At 41.2% G+C, this 16,435-nt stretch overlaps 1 protein-coding gene across 3 annotated transcripts in view; it reads left to right on the top strand.

The window, feature by feature from the left end:
* The window catches only part of runx3 (RUNX family transcription factor 3), a 173,892-nt gene extending 166,608 nt beyond the window's left edge, over window positions 1-7,284 (top strand). For all 3 annotated transcript variants that reach the window (XM_055656322.1, XM_055656319.1, XM_055656320.1), the window contains one exon: window positions 2,006-7,284. In XM_055656322.1, coding sequence (XP_055512297.1) covers window positions 2,006-2,529 — 524 coding nt within the window. In that variant the 3' untranslated portion in view covers window positions 2,530-7,284. The remainder of the gene's footprint in view (window positions 1-2,005) is intronic.
* Window positions 7,285-16,435: the final 9,151 nt, after the last annotated feature.

The following is a 16,435-nucleotide window of genomic DNA, read 5'->3' as shown; positions in this document are numbered from 1 at the left end:
TTTGTAAGTTTCTCGTAAGACCCCCCCTCAATCTTCTAAATTGTAGCGAGTACAAATTCAAGTGCTGTCCCGAGTCTTCCTTCAAACAAACTCGTCCTAAGCCGGAGAAAGAATCGTTCTGAGTGACGTCCTTCTCGGGGACTCCCTCTAGCGGCAAGAACGTCTTTCCTTAGTACTCGGGAAATGCGGTAAACTGTACGAAGACCTGGAGATTTTTCAACATGTTTGAAAAGTGTACACGACCCCGAATACACGAGCGGCCCAGTAAATCTCCGAGTTCAAATCAGGGCAAAATCGGGAGAACTCTTTGAATGAATTCGCACAGTGGGACAGGGCTTTAACAATGGCCTGTTTCATTTATCATCGTCACTTTTTTTGCATCTTTCATTCATTGTTCTTTATCTCTCCGCACCATCGTCTATATCTCTCATTTCCCTTATCCCTAACTAGCCTGAAGAAGGGTCTCGACCTGAAAGGTCACCCATTCCTTGCCTCCAGAGATGCTGCCTGGTCCCGCTGAGTTACTCCAGCATTTTGTGTCTACCTTCTGTAGAATGACATGTCTGGTTGTAGTAGTGTGAGCTACACCACATGGAAAATTGTTAGTCATGGATTTTCCAGCAGTCCGGAGTCTGTTGCCTGGCGTTGTGACTCAGCGCTTCGGATGAGTACCTTCCTGTTTGGGTTGAGCAGGTCTTCATTGACCAGTAGTACTGCTCGCAGTCTCCGATTGTTTACGCAGAGTCCTGTGCTCACAAGGCTTTTATTCAGCAGCAGCTTAGAATACGAGCAAGTTTGTATTTTTTAGAATGATGCAGCTGGATTTTACAATCACGTCCAAACGGGGCTGCTCTGAACACAAACAATTCCAGTTTTTCAAAAAAGCAATAATTTGCAACACATTCCGAATCCAGTGAATTGATCATTTATCCAAATTTAATTTCATCTTGTTCTGATTTAACCCTTTATTGGGCATGCGTGTTTGTTCTAATTCCTGTAGCATTAACATGAAACTTCCTTGTTTCCTGAAAAGTTAGTCACTGTCGTTAGGAGATGTGACAACGAAAATACAAAGAGCAAGATTTCCCGGTAACAGGAGAGAGATAGAATGGAAACAGACCCTTTGGCCCAATTCGTCCATGATAATCTAGGCACCGCATTTAAATTAGTCCCATTTGCCCACATTTGGTTCACATCCCTTTTAACTTTTCCCTATCCATATACCTGTCCAAGTGTCCCTTATATGCTGTTATAAAACCTGGCACAACTATCTCTTCAGGCAGTTCGTTCCAAATACCTCCACCCTCTGAGTGAAAAAGTTACCTATCACATTTCCATTCAATCTTTCATCTCTCATCTTAAACCTATATTCTCTGGTTCTTGATTCCCTATCCTGGGTAAAGAACTATGTGCATTCACCCTATCTATACTCTTCATTATTTCATACACCTATAAGATCACCCTTCAGTCTATTTTGGTCCAAGAAATGAAATTCTAGCCTGCCCAACCCTGCACCAAAGCGCAGGCCCTTGTGTACTGACAGCATCCTCGTAAAAGCGAGTGGTAAATTGACTAAGGGACAGTGGGCGGAACGTACTCTAATTAATTGCACAATGGAACCTTTTCAGTGGAGGAGGCTCAATTTAAGTGTAAATCAATATAGAATACAGCTTCTCTAAACTAATCATGAAGAACCTCTGACTTAATTTTGAAGTGTTGAACAACATCCCATCAAATGTTAACTTTGGTCAGACACAAAATGCTGAAGCAACTCAGCGGGACAGGCAGTATCTCTGGGGAGAAGGAATGTTCGACGTGGCGGGTCGAGACCCTTCTTCTAACTGAGGAGGATTCGACCCGAAACGTCACTCATTCCTTCTCTCCAGAGATGCTGCCAGCCCCGCTGAGTTACTCCAGCTTTTTGTGTCAGTTGTTGGCGTAAACCAGCATCTGCAGTTCCTTCCGACACAAATGTTTAAAATCTTTCCTTTGTTTTTCTCCACAGGCTCCTCGGACATCAGCCCGTTCACAGATCCTCGCCAGTTTGAGCGCCAGTTTCCTGGACTGTCTTCACTTACAGAGTCCCGCTTCTCAGATCCCCGCATGCACTATCCCGGTGCTATGTCCGCAGCCGCCTTCACCTACTCCTCCGCTCCGTCCACCACGGGCATTGGTGGCATCAGCATGACAGGCATGGCAGCCACAGCTCGCTACCACACCTACTTGCCGCCACCTTATCCTGGATCAGCCCAGAACCAAAGTGGACCCTTCCAGACCAGCGCCTCACCCTATCATCTCTACTATGGCACCTCTGCTGGATCGTACCAATTCTCCATGGTTGCTGGAGGAGAACGCTCACCTACTAGAATGTTGCCTTCCTGCACCAGTGTGTCTACTGGAAGCTCACTCATGAATCCCAATTTGGCTCATCAGAATGATGTTGTGGATGCTGACGGCAGTCAAAGCAATTCTCCAACAGCAATGACAACCACGGGACGGATGGACGAGTCAGTCTGGAGGCCTTACTAGACAACCAAAGATGTACGAGCAGCAGTAATTGTTCAAACCAATCCATGATATCTTTCCTCTATGCACTATAAAGAATTATAGCTGTAATAGAGGGAATGAAAATATCCAAAAATGTCCATGTTTCAAGTATGACTTTTGGCTAAAGGCACCTATTGTATATACCTTCACTTAAGAGATGAGCCATCGTGGAAAATAATCGGCCCACCTTGCAATGGTCAAATGGCCATCAGGACAGAATGACTTCCAACCAAAGATGACTATCATCACATTTCACAAGTAACAGGCAGGTTGGCATAGGTTGGATAGAATTAATGTTTTGGCCTTTTACAACAATCATTTATTGGTCGTTTGTGGTTATGTAGTTGGCAATGGCCGTATGGATACTGGATTATTTTCTGCTATGGTGTAACCATAGTATTTCCGCACTTGTGTTTAAAAAAAAAACCTTTATCAAGGGGACAATAGATGGAGAGAATTTCTGCGACCATTAAAATAAAGGTCACTCAGTGGACAGAGGTACAAAGGTTAGAAAATCTCATAGTCTGCACATTATTAGTCTATTTAATCAGGGGTTCAAACAAGCCATGTTAAATTTGTTATAAAGACCTATAACAGAAAATAAGGGCCACAAGACATTATCTAATGACTGTTGAAATAACCATAGAAAGTTATGTTTGAAAGTTATATTCTTTTTTTACAAACGAGATGATGGTGCAAAAGCCAACTGAATTATCAAAGCATTAGATATTCCCATTCTGAGATCATCCAGGATGTCTGCAGTCTTGCCACAGTACACAAGGACCAAATCAATGTCTTAGAGACCTACTTCAGGGCACACTTGGAAACGTTCCTGATCTCCTCGTTTTTTTTGCTCTATGAGCACACAATATAATTTAGAATAATAATTTGGCATACTTAATTTTGCTTCCCCGTTGTGTGGGGCTGCAGCTGTGACCAAACTCCCTAGTGCCAAGCCACATAAGTCGATTTCGGACACTGTCTACTTAGCTGAAATACTGCACAATATACTTGCAGATGAAAGTTATTTTTGTGTTAGTTGATCTCCGCCAATGAGCTGCAAATGTCTTGATGTCCCGACTACATCTATAAAAAAAAACCTAAACATGTCTTCATGTTTACCAGTGAATCGACACAAACTAGGTAGGTGGCCAGATGAATCAGATTACCATTATTTAGATCACTGTGGACTGTAACATAAAATGCACTGAGACACAGTGCCACTGATCAGCCAGTGAAATTCTATAGATGCTTGGTGGATATGTGATAAGTATGTGTTCTTATGGATATAGCTGGATGACAATTCAATGGCACATTAGTAGAGATTGCCTCTGTCCTTGCTATATGAGCCTTGCATGGCTGATATGCATGTGTAGTATTTATTCTGAAAACAATGTTCTATTGAAGCTTTTTCTTGTTCTTCTTTACTTTACATTTAATAGCCAGTGAGTTGCTGCACCTAGCTAAATTAAAACATAAATTGACCAAAACGCTACTACTTTTTCAAATAATGGCATAGCTTTGTGGCGATTTTTTTTTGGATTGTTTACATAAAAGTGTGGGATGATGAATTACTATTCGCTTAAGTAACAGCAATACCTCCGATTACAATGATTGGAAAAATAAAGTTACATTGCTGTCTCGGTTATCAAAATTACCCATATTGAGCAGACAGGTAAATGACCAATGCATAGATTTCTTGAAAGGTATCTTTAGATTTTCTCTTATCATTGTTTGTTTAATTCTTGTTGCGATCTGCAAAGTTCCACGTTCCAAAGGGTATTCCACCGTATTCATTTTGCACTCAGTTTATAATTTGGTAACAAGACCAAGTCCCTCACGAGTTAGTGTTCCTCTTCCAGCAGCTTTCCCACACCCCAAGAAGAAATGTTCTGGTTCCTTCATCCTCAGGAGTATATTTTGTTTCAGATCTATGAAGTGGTGTTAATATTTCTATTTGTGAAAACAGGGTTGGGGGGGGGGGGGGGGGGGTGTTAAATTATTAACCTGATGTACAGTGGCTACCCAAATCTCCTCTGCAAAACACTCATGCCTATATTGGTTAATTGGAATTAGTTGTTACTAACCAGTGACAATTTACAAAATGTAATTATTATAACTTTGGTGAAGCCCAAGTTCCTTTGCATTAATAGGTTACCTGGAGGTCTGTTCTACCAGGGAATATATGAATAATTCATTCGTAATATTGGAAGCTCTTTTATTTTGACCAGTCATAGTTGGGAAATTAAAATTTAACAAAATCACATGTAGTATCTTGATTCCAACGTTATGATCGTTTTGATTCGCAGTGAGGTTGTACACTATGATTTAAATTTTCTTTATTGATATCCAACTTAAAATCCAAGTTGAAGAAGTAAATATTTCTCTATCTACGTGAACAGTTGCCAAGGTTAATTATAATTCAGCAAAACTATTTTCAATCTGATCACAATTTCTTATAAAGAGATCATTTAAAGAAAATTCCTTGGAGAGGTTGGATTTAACGTTACCAAGTATAAAACACACGAGTGTTATAATGGTATTATTTCCCAGGGCAGTCAAAGATGATGTCTCAACAACTCAGTAAGATATAGTTCACTCTGAGCATTCAGGTAGGACACAGATACCACTACAAAGTCTTTCTGCATACTACGGATGCTGCTGCTTTATGTCAAAACAGCCTAGGCTGGGATACTTGGTCAAATTTCAAGGCAGAGGAAGGTGGTCACTTAAGTGTCCTCACTTGAGTGCACAGTACTAAAGTATCCCATTGTTCCACAGGTACGGGTCGAGACTATGATTATGTTTTTTGCAAGGTACATTTCAATCATATGAATACTATTCTGACATCCAAGACATTTTAATTAAATTGTTCACCCACAGATTCTATTTGGTTGACATAAAGCAATGCGTTTAGCCAACGGCTTGTATTACACACCTTTGGTATTAATATATTTATTTTCCAAAAGAAATGCAAAAGATAATCCTGTTGATTGCAGTCTTTTAGCTTCACTATAGCCTTAGAAGGCCTGTGTCTTTAAAAAAATGTCAGCTTCACTTCTTTCCAGCTTATCTCTCCTGAGCGTTAAATCTCCTTTGTAATTTATTTATTAAGAGTGGGAGCTGGAAGCTGTTCACATACAAACGTTTATATTTCTGTACAAATGTATCTGGATTAAGCAGTTGCACTTATACAAGGGTGTCGGGTTACACGCTTTTTAAGTTTGTTTCCGTGCAAAATTCCATCCTATTTAATAATTGAATATATTTGTTGTTTTTTTTCAAAATATTAATTATCTGCCAAGCTGGGCTTTTTTAAAGATTGGAATATTATTTCTTTTTCTTATTTGAGAGAGATGACAGTTCTATTTGTAAGCTGTGAGTTTGGGCTGCTGGCAGCATCCTGGAAAGCAAAATACAACCACAATTTGTTCTGATGCATCAGTAGTATAAGCTTCATCCTCACCAGGGTTTTTCCCATTTACCACAACACAGCAAATCACACTGGGGACACGGGGCAGGAAATCTCTTATTTGTTCCACAGCCAACAAACGACTGAGCCAAAATGAAACCTGGTAGCCAAAGACATGGCAGTATAACAATCAGAAGCATATATAAAGCAACGGACATTCCTGGCCATTTTCTATTATCTCTACTTGGTGACCAGTACTTACAGTAAAGGTTGCTATTAGCTGCATGGCCACAATTCTTTGCCCTCTTTGCACCACTGTGATTGAACGTCTAATCTAACCGGCCACAATTATGCAGAATTATTTGGACTAGAAGCCACAAGACAGGGGTTCAGTTGACTCCAAAGGTCTTTCGTACTTGACACTTGTGCTGACCGATACGGTCTCAAGGGGGGGAGGGTTGGGATGAAGTTAATGTTTTCTTTAGTTGCTGAGTTCCACTTGAACAAGATGGACAATCTCATAAGACCCAGCACCAAACTAAGTCAGTAAAGGAACACAATTCTATATACAATGGAAAATGTCATGCACATGCCCATTTCTAGACCCCCCCCCCCCCCATCTGAGTTTATATTTGTTTTTTTGATACCCTGAATATTTGCTTAGAACTCACTATTATCTTGAGCCAAAAGAAGAGGTTTCACCCAAAAACACCCATATCGGGTTTGTTTCTGAGGCTTGGTTTCCATGACCAGCCCTACTGGATATCAGATCATTGCATTTATTGGTATCTTGTTTTCTAGGGGAGGAGAAGTAATAAAGTGTAATTCAGAGATTTTTTTTCCCCTAAGAAATCTTTATTTCTTGCCTATGCTTTCATGCTGAAGATAACAGCCTAAAAGATTAAAAGTAATTGAGGAATATTCAATTTTGTAAGATAAACATTTTTCATGCATAAATGTACATGATATAAACATAGTAAAATAATGAATGCTTGCCATATATTTACCATATGCATCTAAACTACTGCCTAATTTGTTTTAAAATATACTTTCCCAAGCCATTTCTGTCACTGCTGTATGCTTTGGCTGTATCAAATAGCTGCTTCTAACATTAACAAAATAAAAATAATTCTGCCTTTAAAGCCGTGTTTGATGGTTTGACATTGTAAAATAACAATAATATTGTTGAAATGGAATTACTGTACTTCAAACTCCTGTACAACATAGATTATATTCTATTGTCAAGATGTTTTTCATGTTGTGCTCGAGTAATCACTGGAGTTAAGTCTTGTGCTTCAATAAAAAATGGCCTTTTTCTGATGTAACATTGCCAGTGCAAGTGTTTGTATTTACAACGTTATCTTTACTAGTTTGTGTGATTTCCTTTATTTTTTTTCCTGGAGCTGCCTTTTCTAAAATAATTTTTTTTTTTTTTTTTTATTTATTGAATGCCAGTGGCACTGGTAAGCCCTGAACTTATTACCCATCCTTAGTTGCCTCATGAACTGAAGACTAAACGCAAATTGGAGGAACAGCATCTCATATTTTGCTTGGGCAGCCTTCAGCCCAGTAGTATGAATATTGATTTATCTAACTTCAGGTAGCCCCAGCATTCCCCGTCTCTCTATCCCTCCCCCACCCAAGTCATACTAGCTTCTAATTTTCACCCAACAAACAGCTAACATCTGTTTTCTTTATCATCGTTACTTTTTTGCACATCTTTCATTCATTGTTCTTTATCTCTCCACATCATCGTCTACATCTCTTGTTTCCCTAATCCCTAACCAGGCTGAAGAATGGTTTAGTCCCGAAACGTCACCCATTCCTTCCCTCCAGAGATGCTGCCTGTCCCGCTGAGTTACTCCAGCTTTTTGCGTCTATCTTTAACCTGAAGGACTTGATGGGCATTTCAAAGAGAAATTACAGTTAACTGTCCGAAAGGTGCCCTTAAACACAAACAAAATTAAGGTGCTTTGTCATTTATGCAACTGCAGATTTAAATTTTGAAATAGAAAAATTTGGACATATTACACACGCAATTTTGGCGACATTATTCAAAGTCCAAAGCCCTTTGGTCCACCTGCGTGCTGGAGGTACAGGAGTAGTTCCTGCAAACTAACATCCCACTTGCAATGTAATTCAGAAGCAAGTGACAACATGCTATTGCCGTCATGTTTAGCATCACCAATGGGGATAGTTCTAGATGTCCCATTACAGGATGTAGAGGATTTTGAGAGGGTGACGAAGGCATTTACCAAAAGGCTGCCTTTGGTATTAACAAGGAAGGTTGGACAAACCTGGATTGTGTTCTCTGGTGCACCAGGGAATCAGGGGAAAACTGATAGCAGGATATAAAATTATGAGAGGCATAGATAGGGTAGACAGTCAGAAACATTTTCCGAGGATGGAAATAGCAAAGACTAGAGGGCATAGCTTTAAGGAGATAAGGGCAAAGTTTTAAAGGAGATGTGCTGGGCAAGTTTATTTTTCCACAGAGGATGGTGGGTGCCTGGCACATGCTGGAACAGAATGCAGATATGAAGCAGCAGTTAAGAAGCTTTTAGATGGGCACATGGATATACAGAGAATGGAAGGATATGGATCATGTGCAGTCAGATGAGAATAGTTTATTCAGACATTGTGAGCTGAAGAGCCTCATGGTTGTCCAGGAAACACCTGACTGGATAAGGATGGCAATTTCTTCACCTAAAGAGCATTAGTGAGACTAATCTAATAATTTCATAGTTACCAGCAATGATCCACATTTATTCAATTAACCATGTAGATTCCATAAATGATCCAGTCAGAGCTGAATTCCTGCCTCATTTTTCAAGTCCCAGTATCGCCATTAGTGTAACCACAATACTACCTTTGCTTAAAATTGCGCAAACTCTGTTATAACTATGATGTCTTGAATAACACCTCCCAATGAATCCGGAAAATTTTCTCGCTACAAACTATGTCATTGACACTTTGGCCAGAGATTAGTTCTCTGTCAGATGGCTGTGGAAACCAGTTTTGATTCATGACTTTCACATCTCGAGGAACACTTTATCTTAAATATATTTGCTGTTGATTAGCAACCCGCTAGATGATCTGGTCATAAACTTTATGTTCATCAGTGATAGGAGCAGAATGCGGCCATTCGGCCCATCAAGTCAACGCCATTCAATCATGGCTGATCTATCCTTCCCTCTTAAACCCATTCTCCTGCCCATAACCCCCAACATCTGTTCTAATCAGGAATCTATCTACCTCTGTCTTAGAAATATCAATTGACTTGGCCTCCGCAGCCTTCTATGCAATCAATTTCACAGATTCACCACCCATTTACTCAATCAGAGATTTTGAGCCCAGAATGAGATTCCAAACTTTGTTGGGTTTTTGGGTGATTATTACCATAATGAACTCTCCTGAAGTTTGGCACTTCAAAGAGCAAATAATATTTCATACCAATTTCAAACTAATTGTTAAATTTTCAAAAGTATGTTCAAATCTTTCAAGACTTTAAAACAAACTTAGGATGACAATAGTTTTGTGTTTCAATAAAAATTGTCTTTATTCGTATGTAATAGTGCCAGTGCAACTGTTTGTACTTACACCTTTATCAAGAACGAAGCAAAGTTTGAATAATCAAAATTTAAACTTCAAATTAAGCATGAATTATAAAAGGAAAAAAAACTTGCAAAGAAATTACATATACCCTCATGAGATAACTATAAATATATACACAAGGCTTCACTCTGCTTCATTTTATGTGATTACCAGTGAATTTAAACACAGTTTTTCTTTAATTACCAGGGGTCACTATACCAGTCTCTATAATCCACTTAGTTTTGTTACTGCTTAAATGATGGCATGTTGAAGAAGCTGCAAAAAATGCTGTCCACTGTACCCACTTAATGTTTTGTACATCACAAAATTCACAGTCCAAAGACAAATCCATTATTATTTTTGCACTTGAAATACAAATTTTAGCCAAATCTGGAATATTGCAAGGGCAAACACTTCCCATGACACCAAATTCATATTTTGTTAATTAAGTAAGCAGTTAAAAGTGCCAAAGAACAATATTCATATATTAACTCAATGTAATTTGTGTTTATGCAACAAGATAAAGGTGAAACCACTAATTGCAGCAAGCATTATACAAATTGAAACATTGAGCAGAAGGTAAAGTTCAGTTATTTAATGTTCTATCCCTTATTATTGGAACATACGATAAGGGACTTTTGGCAACCTGAGCCTTTTCTGCCATTTGGCAAGATCATGGATAATCTTGTATCTAAAAAAACAATTTTCCTACATTATTGGATTCATTAAATATCCAGATATCTGCAAATTCAGAGCTCAATATGAATGTTCTATCTTTTGGTAACTCACTTGATCTCTTATCCCCTGGTTTAGAATTGTCCTTTTCTACATGTCATGCCATTCATTTGTTATTTGTGTAGACTGGCCTTCTGGGCACGTCACACAGCGTTGTCATTTGCAATGCATTACACAAGCATAAACTGATCTTGAATGAGGAGTAATTCAGTAGACCTGGCTTGTGTTTTGTGGAGTTATGATAATTGAAAGAATCTCATTGAAATGTGCAAATTTATTTTAGAATACAATAGGATGGATGCAGGATGGATGAGATGGTTCTGCTGGTTCTTCACTCCTGCATGTCAAGATAATGGAAATGTGAGATAGGAAGAACTACAAGTTTACCAGAAAAGAGACAAACTGCTGGAGTAACTCTGCAGGTCGGGCAGCATCTCTGGAGAACATGGATAGGTGACGTTTTACGTCAGGACCCTTCTCCAGATATTGAGTCTTTTTTGTAAACCAGCATCTGTTATTCCTTTTGCCTTATTTTCAATGTGTTTCATTATTACAGCCTTCACTGTAGATTCCACCATTTTAATTACTGCTGACACTAGGTCATCATATATGCACAAGAACATTGGAGAAGAGTAAGGGTTAGTACAAAGAAAACTTGGTAGCTTAGTTGCTTGACAAACCTCATGAGGACATCTAAAACCTCTTTAGCTTGACAAACCTTATGACATCAGTCAATTTATACTGGATGCATTGAGTGCCACGCAGCCCCATGTTTTCTACATATTGCCTGTTCAAGAACATAGAACTTGAGGGCCACATGTCCACATTAGCCTGTGGACCGAATGGCCTACTCCTGCACCTATTTCCTATGTTTCTATGAATGTTAAATTAGCCCACTGGCAAACAAAAAAAAAACTTACAGCAACAATGGAATGAGCTCACAGCAGTCAATACTAACATCTAGTTATTAAACCTCTGGCTTGGTTTAACTTTAATAAGCCCTAATAAAGCTTTACTCAACAATAAAGTGAAGTTGAAACAGAAGATGGCTGTGCATTAAAATTAGAACCAAAAACTACATTGTGTACTGTCTCGGAGTTTGAAAGATTACTCTGATTACACTGGACCAGGGTTGCCGAGTTAAAAACAAGACATTAAGTTGCCAGAAATCTGACGCAGTTCAGGCAGCATCTGAAAGTGAAATGGACACAAGAGCTTTGAAAAGTCTCTCATTTAACTGGCCAAGTACTAAATGCTTCAAGTGTGCACATACTTCAGTAAGCAGCAACACAGCTCTGGAGTAACTCAACGGGCCGGGCAGCATTTCCAACTTCTCCACAGGTGCTGCCTGACCCGCTGGGTTACTCCAGCACTTTGTGTCGGTTTTTATATATCAGCATCTGCAATTCCAGTGAACAGCAGTTAGCCAAGCTGTAGTAGGCCCTGAAAAAATGCATCAAGGACATTGTGAGGAATATAAGTCTCCATTTTCTAGCTTTCAAAAACCTTTCAATTCAACGATCTCTCTTAGACCTCAATATCGATAATTCCGAAATGTGAGAGGAAACTTTAGTTTTCATTTTCCAGTTCGCGCTTATTCACAGCTGTTCAAAGGGCTCTGGGCTACATTGTGTGGGATTCCAGCAGCAGTAAGGCATAAACTGATGTATATTCACATGTCGGCAGCTGCATTAAGTTGGTGCCCACATTTTGTTGTAACACTCCCCCACTCTTGTGTGTCTTACTTCCAGTAGGTGTCAAAGTTGCCTTTTATCCTCCTGATGGTATAACATGGTTATCTATGGCAGATTATACAATGGGCAACCCTAGAAGTGCTACTGCATCCCCCATTATCTCACAGACCATTGCTCGGTATACAAGCATGATAAAGAACTTTAAGACAGCCTCAAAGCACTATTAGACAAGTAAATATATTAATAGTAATATAAAATAAAATGAAAGCTTGCCCTTCTAACTTCCTACGTCAAATGACAGATTTAATATATCACTAAGATGGCACGTTGGCACAGCTGGTAGAGCTGCTGCCTCACAGGGCCAGAGACTTGCGTTCGATCCTAAGCCCAGGTGATGGCCATGTGGAATTTCCATCTTCTCCCTGCAACCATGTGGGTTTCCTCACACTACTATGTTTTCCTCCAATACCCCAAAGTCCTGCAGGTGTGTTGGTCTGTTTAAAATTGCCACTAATGTGTAGGGAGTGGATGAGAAAGTGAGATAATAATAATAATAATAATAATATTTATTTATATAGCACTTTTCAACAAAACCAGTATTTGAACCAAAGTGCTTTACAGAGATTGATTAAATTAATTGAACAGATCAATGCAATAAATCCATACAAATCAAAAAAAGAGAAAAAAGAGAAAAAGAAAAAAGACACAGAAACAGTACACTATAGAAATCAACATGAAACGTCCCCCCACAGCAGAATTCACTGTGAGGGAAGGCACCAAAAATATCCAGTTCTCCCCCTCATAGTCCACCCGAGGTCGGGGCCTATATCTGGCCTCCTCAGCCAGCCCGGTATCTTCAGGCCCTCCTGCCGTGAAGCTGGACCATCGGCGTCGGTGAACATCCATCAGCGGCCAGGACTGAAGCGGCCGCTTCCCCCCCGAAGACTGCAACGACCAAAGTTCACAGGCCGCGCCGGCCGAACCCCCGACACTGGCGATCTCGGATCCCAGGCTCCGCGGTGCCGTCAACGGTCACAGTGCCCCGGAGATTACCCGGAGATAACATAGAACTCGGACTCGGAGGCTTGAGCTAGGACTCGGGTCCCTGAGCAATCAGGTTGAGCAGACTAGAACTTTATCCCTTGGATCGTAGGAGGCTGAGAGGGTGATCTTATAGAGAGTCAAGTCAAGAGAGTTTATTGTCATATGTCCCAGATAGGACAATGAAATTCTTGCTTTGCATCAGCACAACGGAATATAGTAGGCATGAATACAGAACATATCATATCAGTGTGTCCATACACCATTATATAAATATATACACACATCAATAAATAAGCAGATAAAGTGCAAATAAACAGATGATGGTCTATTAGTGTTCAGAGATGTGTTTCAGTTGAGTTTAATAACATGATGGCTGTGGGGAAGTAGCTATTTCTGAACCTGGATGTTGCTGTCATCAGGCTCCTGTACCTTCTACCTGAAGGTAGCAGGGAGATGAGTGTGTGGCCAGGATGGTGTGGGTCCTTGATGATGCTGCCATCCTTTTTGAGGCAGCGACTGCGATAGATCCCCTCGATGGTAGAGAGGTCAGAGCCGATGATGGACAGGGCAGTGTTTACTACTTTTTTGAGTCTTTTCCGCTCCTGGGCGGTCAAGTTGCCGAACCAAGCCACGATGCAACCGGTCAGCATGCTCTCTACTGTGTGCCAGTAGAAATTAGAGAGAGTCCTCCTTGACATACCGACTCTCCGTAATCTTCTCAGGAAGTAGAGTCGCTGATGTGCTTTCTTAATAATTGCATCAGTGTTCTCGGACCAGGAGAGATCTTCAGAAATATGCAAGCCCAGGAAATTGAAGCTCTTGTAAGATCATGAGAAGAATGGACAGTGTGTACGTGTGTAAGATCATGAGAATAGACAGGGTAAATGCACAGGGTCTTTTACTGGTATTTACGTAGGTATATGGAACGAGCTGTAGGAGGAGGACATTAAGGCAGGTATAATGACAACATTTAAGAAACATTTACACAGGTACCTGGATAGGATAGGTTTAGAGTGATATGGGCCAAACACAGACTAGTGTAGATGGGGCATGTTGGTCGGCGTGGGCAAGTTGGGCTGAAGAGCCAGTTTTCATGCTGTATGACTCTATAACTAATGTGGATGGGTGTTTGATCGCCAATGTGGATGTGGTTGACGGCATCCGGGAAAGGCTGGGTTAGCATCCCAGTCTGTGTCTTTCGTGAGAAAGTCACCCAATAAAGCTACGGAAAGGCCTAATGAAAGACCATGGCCTAAAAAGCCATCAGGCGAGAATGAAATGCTCGTAGAAGGAGAAAGAGGTGCAGCGCACAGCACAGGCCTTGAACCTGGTGAGACGCAGGAGGAGCCCAGCCAGGACTCACCACACAGAGCCCAGTCCCACCACACACTAGGGTCTCCCAATCCCTGCAGAGTAGTTATTACGATGGCTGATACGTAGGCGGTAGTTGCTGGCACGCAAGTCGGGGCCTGATCAACCCCGACTGGGTCACCTGGGTGAGGGCGTCTAATGTTGTGAGACTCGAAACACCCGATGACCCAGATCACATCACTGAGGATCAGGCACGTGCCGTGAGTAATTACTCAAGGTAGACAAGTCAGTCTGTTTAAAAAAATAAAATCTTAAACCACGCATGCGCAGATTGTTCTCTCCGTAAAAATAAAAAATAAAAGTAACAATTCAATTTCCCCAAGGTTTCTAAATCTCCTTAATTTTTAATTACTGAATGGGTGGGGAATGGAGGATGACGGCAGGTGGAGAGATGGTGGGAAAAACGGGACAAGTTGAATCAGTTGTCATCATTTTGAATGACAATACTAATTCAGGGGACCAATTGGAGGGAGAGTTCCTTTCACAGCGTGTGGAGTCTTTGCCAGGGGTTAAAGATGCGGGGAAGGCAGAAGTGTTGAGAAGGAGGGTGTTGGAGATCATAGAAACATAGAAATATAGAAAATAGGTGCAGGGGTAGGCCATTTGGCCCTTCGAGCCTGCACCACCATTCAATATGATCATGGCTGATCATCCAACTCAGTATCCCGTACCTGCCTTCTCTCCATACCCTCTGATCCCTTTAGCCACAAGGGCTACATCTAACTCCCTCTTAAATATAGCCAATGAACTGGCTTCAACTACCTTCTGTGGCAGAGAATTCCAGAGATTCACCACTCCCTGTGTGAAAAATATTTTCCTCATCTCGGTCCTAAAAGATTTCCCCCTTATCCTTAAACTGTGACCCTTTGTTCTGGACTTCCCCAACATCGAGAAGAATCTTCCTGCATCTAGCCTGTCCAACCCCTTAAGAATTTTGTAAGTTTCTATAAGATCCCCCCCTCAATCTGCTAAATTCTAGCGAGTACAAACCGAGTCTATCCAGCCTTTCTTCATATGAAAGTCCTGACATCCCAGGAATCAGTCTGGCGAACCTTCTCTGTACTCCCTCTATGGCAAGAATGTCCTTCCTCAGATTAGGAGACCAAAACTGTACGCAATACTCCAGGTGTGGTCTCACCAAGACCCTGTACAACTGCAGTAGAACCTCCCTGCTCCTATACTCAAATCCTTTTGCTATGAATGCTAACGTACCATTCGCTTTCTTCACTGCCTGCTGCACCTGCATGCCTATTTTCAATGACTGGTGTGTATTGACAACCGTTGCATCTCCCCTTTTCCTAATTTGCGGAAAGCAGCTAACATGAGTGAGGCCGGCGAGCAGCAGGAGAGAGGTTTTCAGACGGAGAGCACTGACAGAGGTGTGCGCGGACCCCAGCAGCCACTCGCAGCCACCAGAGCTAATTAATTCCACGGCCACAATGCAGTGGCTCCATGCCCGGAGCGTCGCAATTGGGTTACTGGCCCCGATCCCCTCCTTCACAACGCTCCTGCCCTCCCCGCAACTTTAACCTGGGCCAGACTCCTCAAACGCTGTGAAAGGAGCTCTCCCCCCCCACCCCAGGAAATACGGTATTTAAAAACATATAGCAACAAGAAATGTACTTACCACATTATTGGTACACAAACTCCATTCTTCTCTCTTTGTTTCCTAAGTTACTCTTAAAATAATGACAATCCATATTGGAAAGACCTGCCAAGAAACTTGTGCTGCATATGCGCAGTAGGCTGCTGCGCATGCACAGTACTGCAAAGGCAGAATTTCAGCTGCCTTCAGCCCCGCTTGTCATTGATGGCTTGAAGCAGCGCTGACGGCACGTGGGCTGCACAGACCTTCACGTGTTGCAAGTGCTGCGGTTGAAAGGCACGGAGAATTATGCCTACCTAAGAGATCGATCTCTCAGATAGGCATAATTCTCCCATGCCTTTACTATTTATATTTAGTAATTACTATGTTATAATTTTAGTCAGGGTAGGCAGTGCCTACCTTGCCCACCCTGATGGCACGTGCCTGCTGAGG

The sequence above is a fragment of the Leucoraja erinacea genome, chromosome 26, assembly GCF_028641065.1.
Source record: "Leucoraja erinacea ecotype New England chromosome 26, Leri_hhj_1, whole genome shotgun sequence".
In the NCBI taxonomy this organism is placed as follows: Eukaryota; Metazoa; Chordata; class Chondrichthyes; order Rajiformes; family Rajidae; genus Leucoraja; species Leucoraja erinaceus.
Note: the sequence above shows the minus strand (reverse complement) of the source record. Positions and strands in the feature narration are given on the sequence as shown.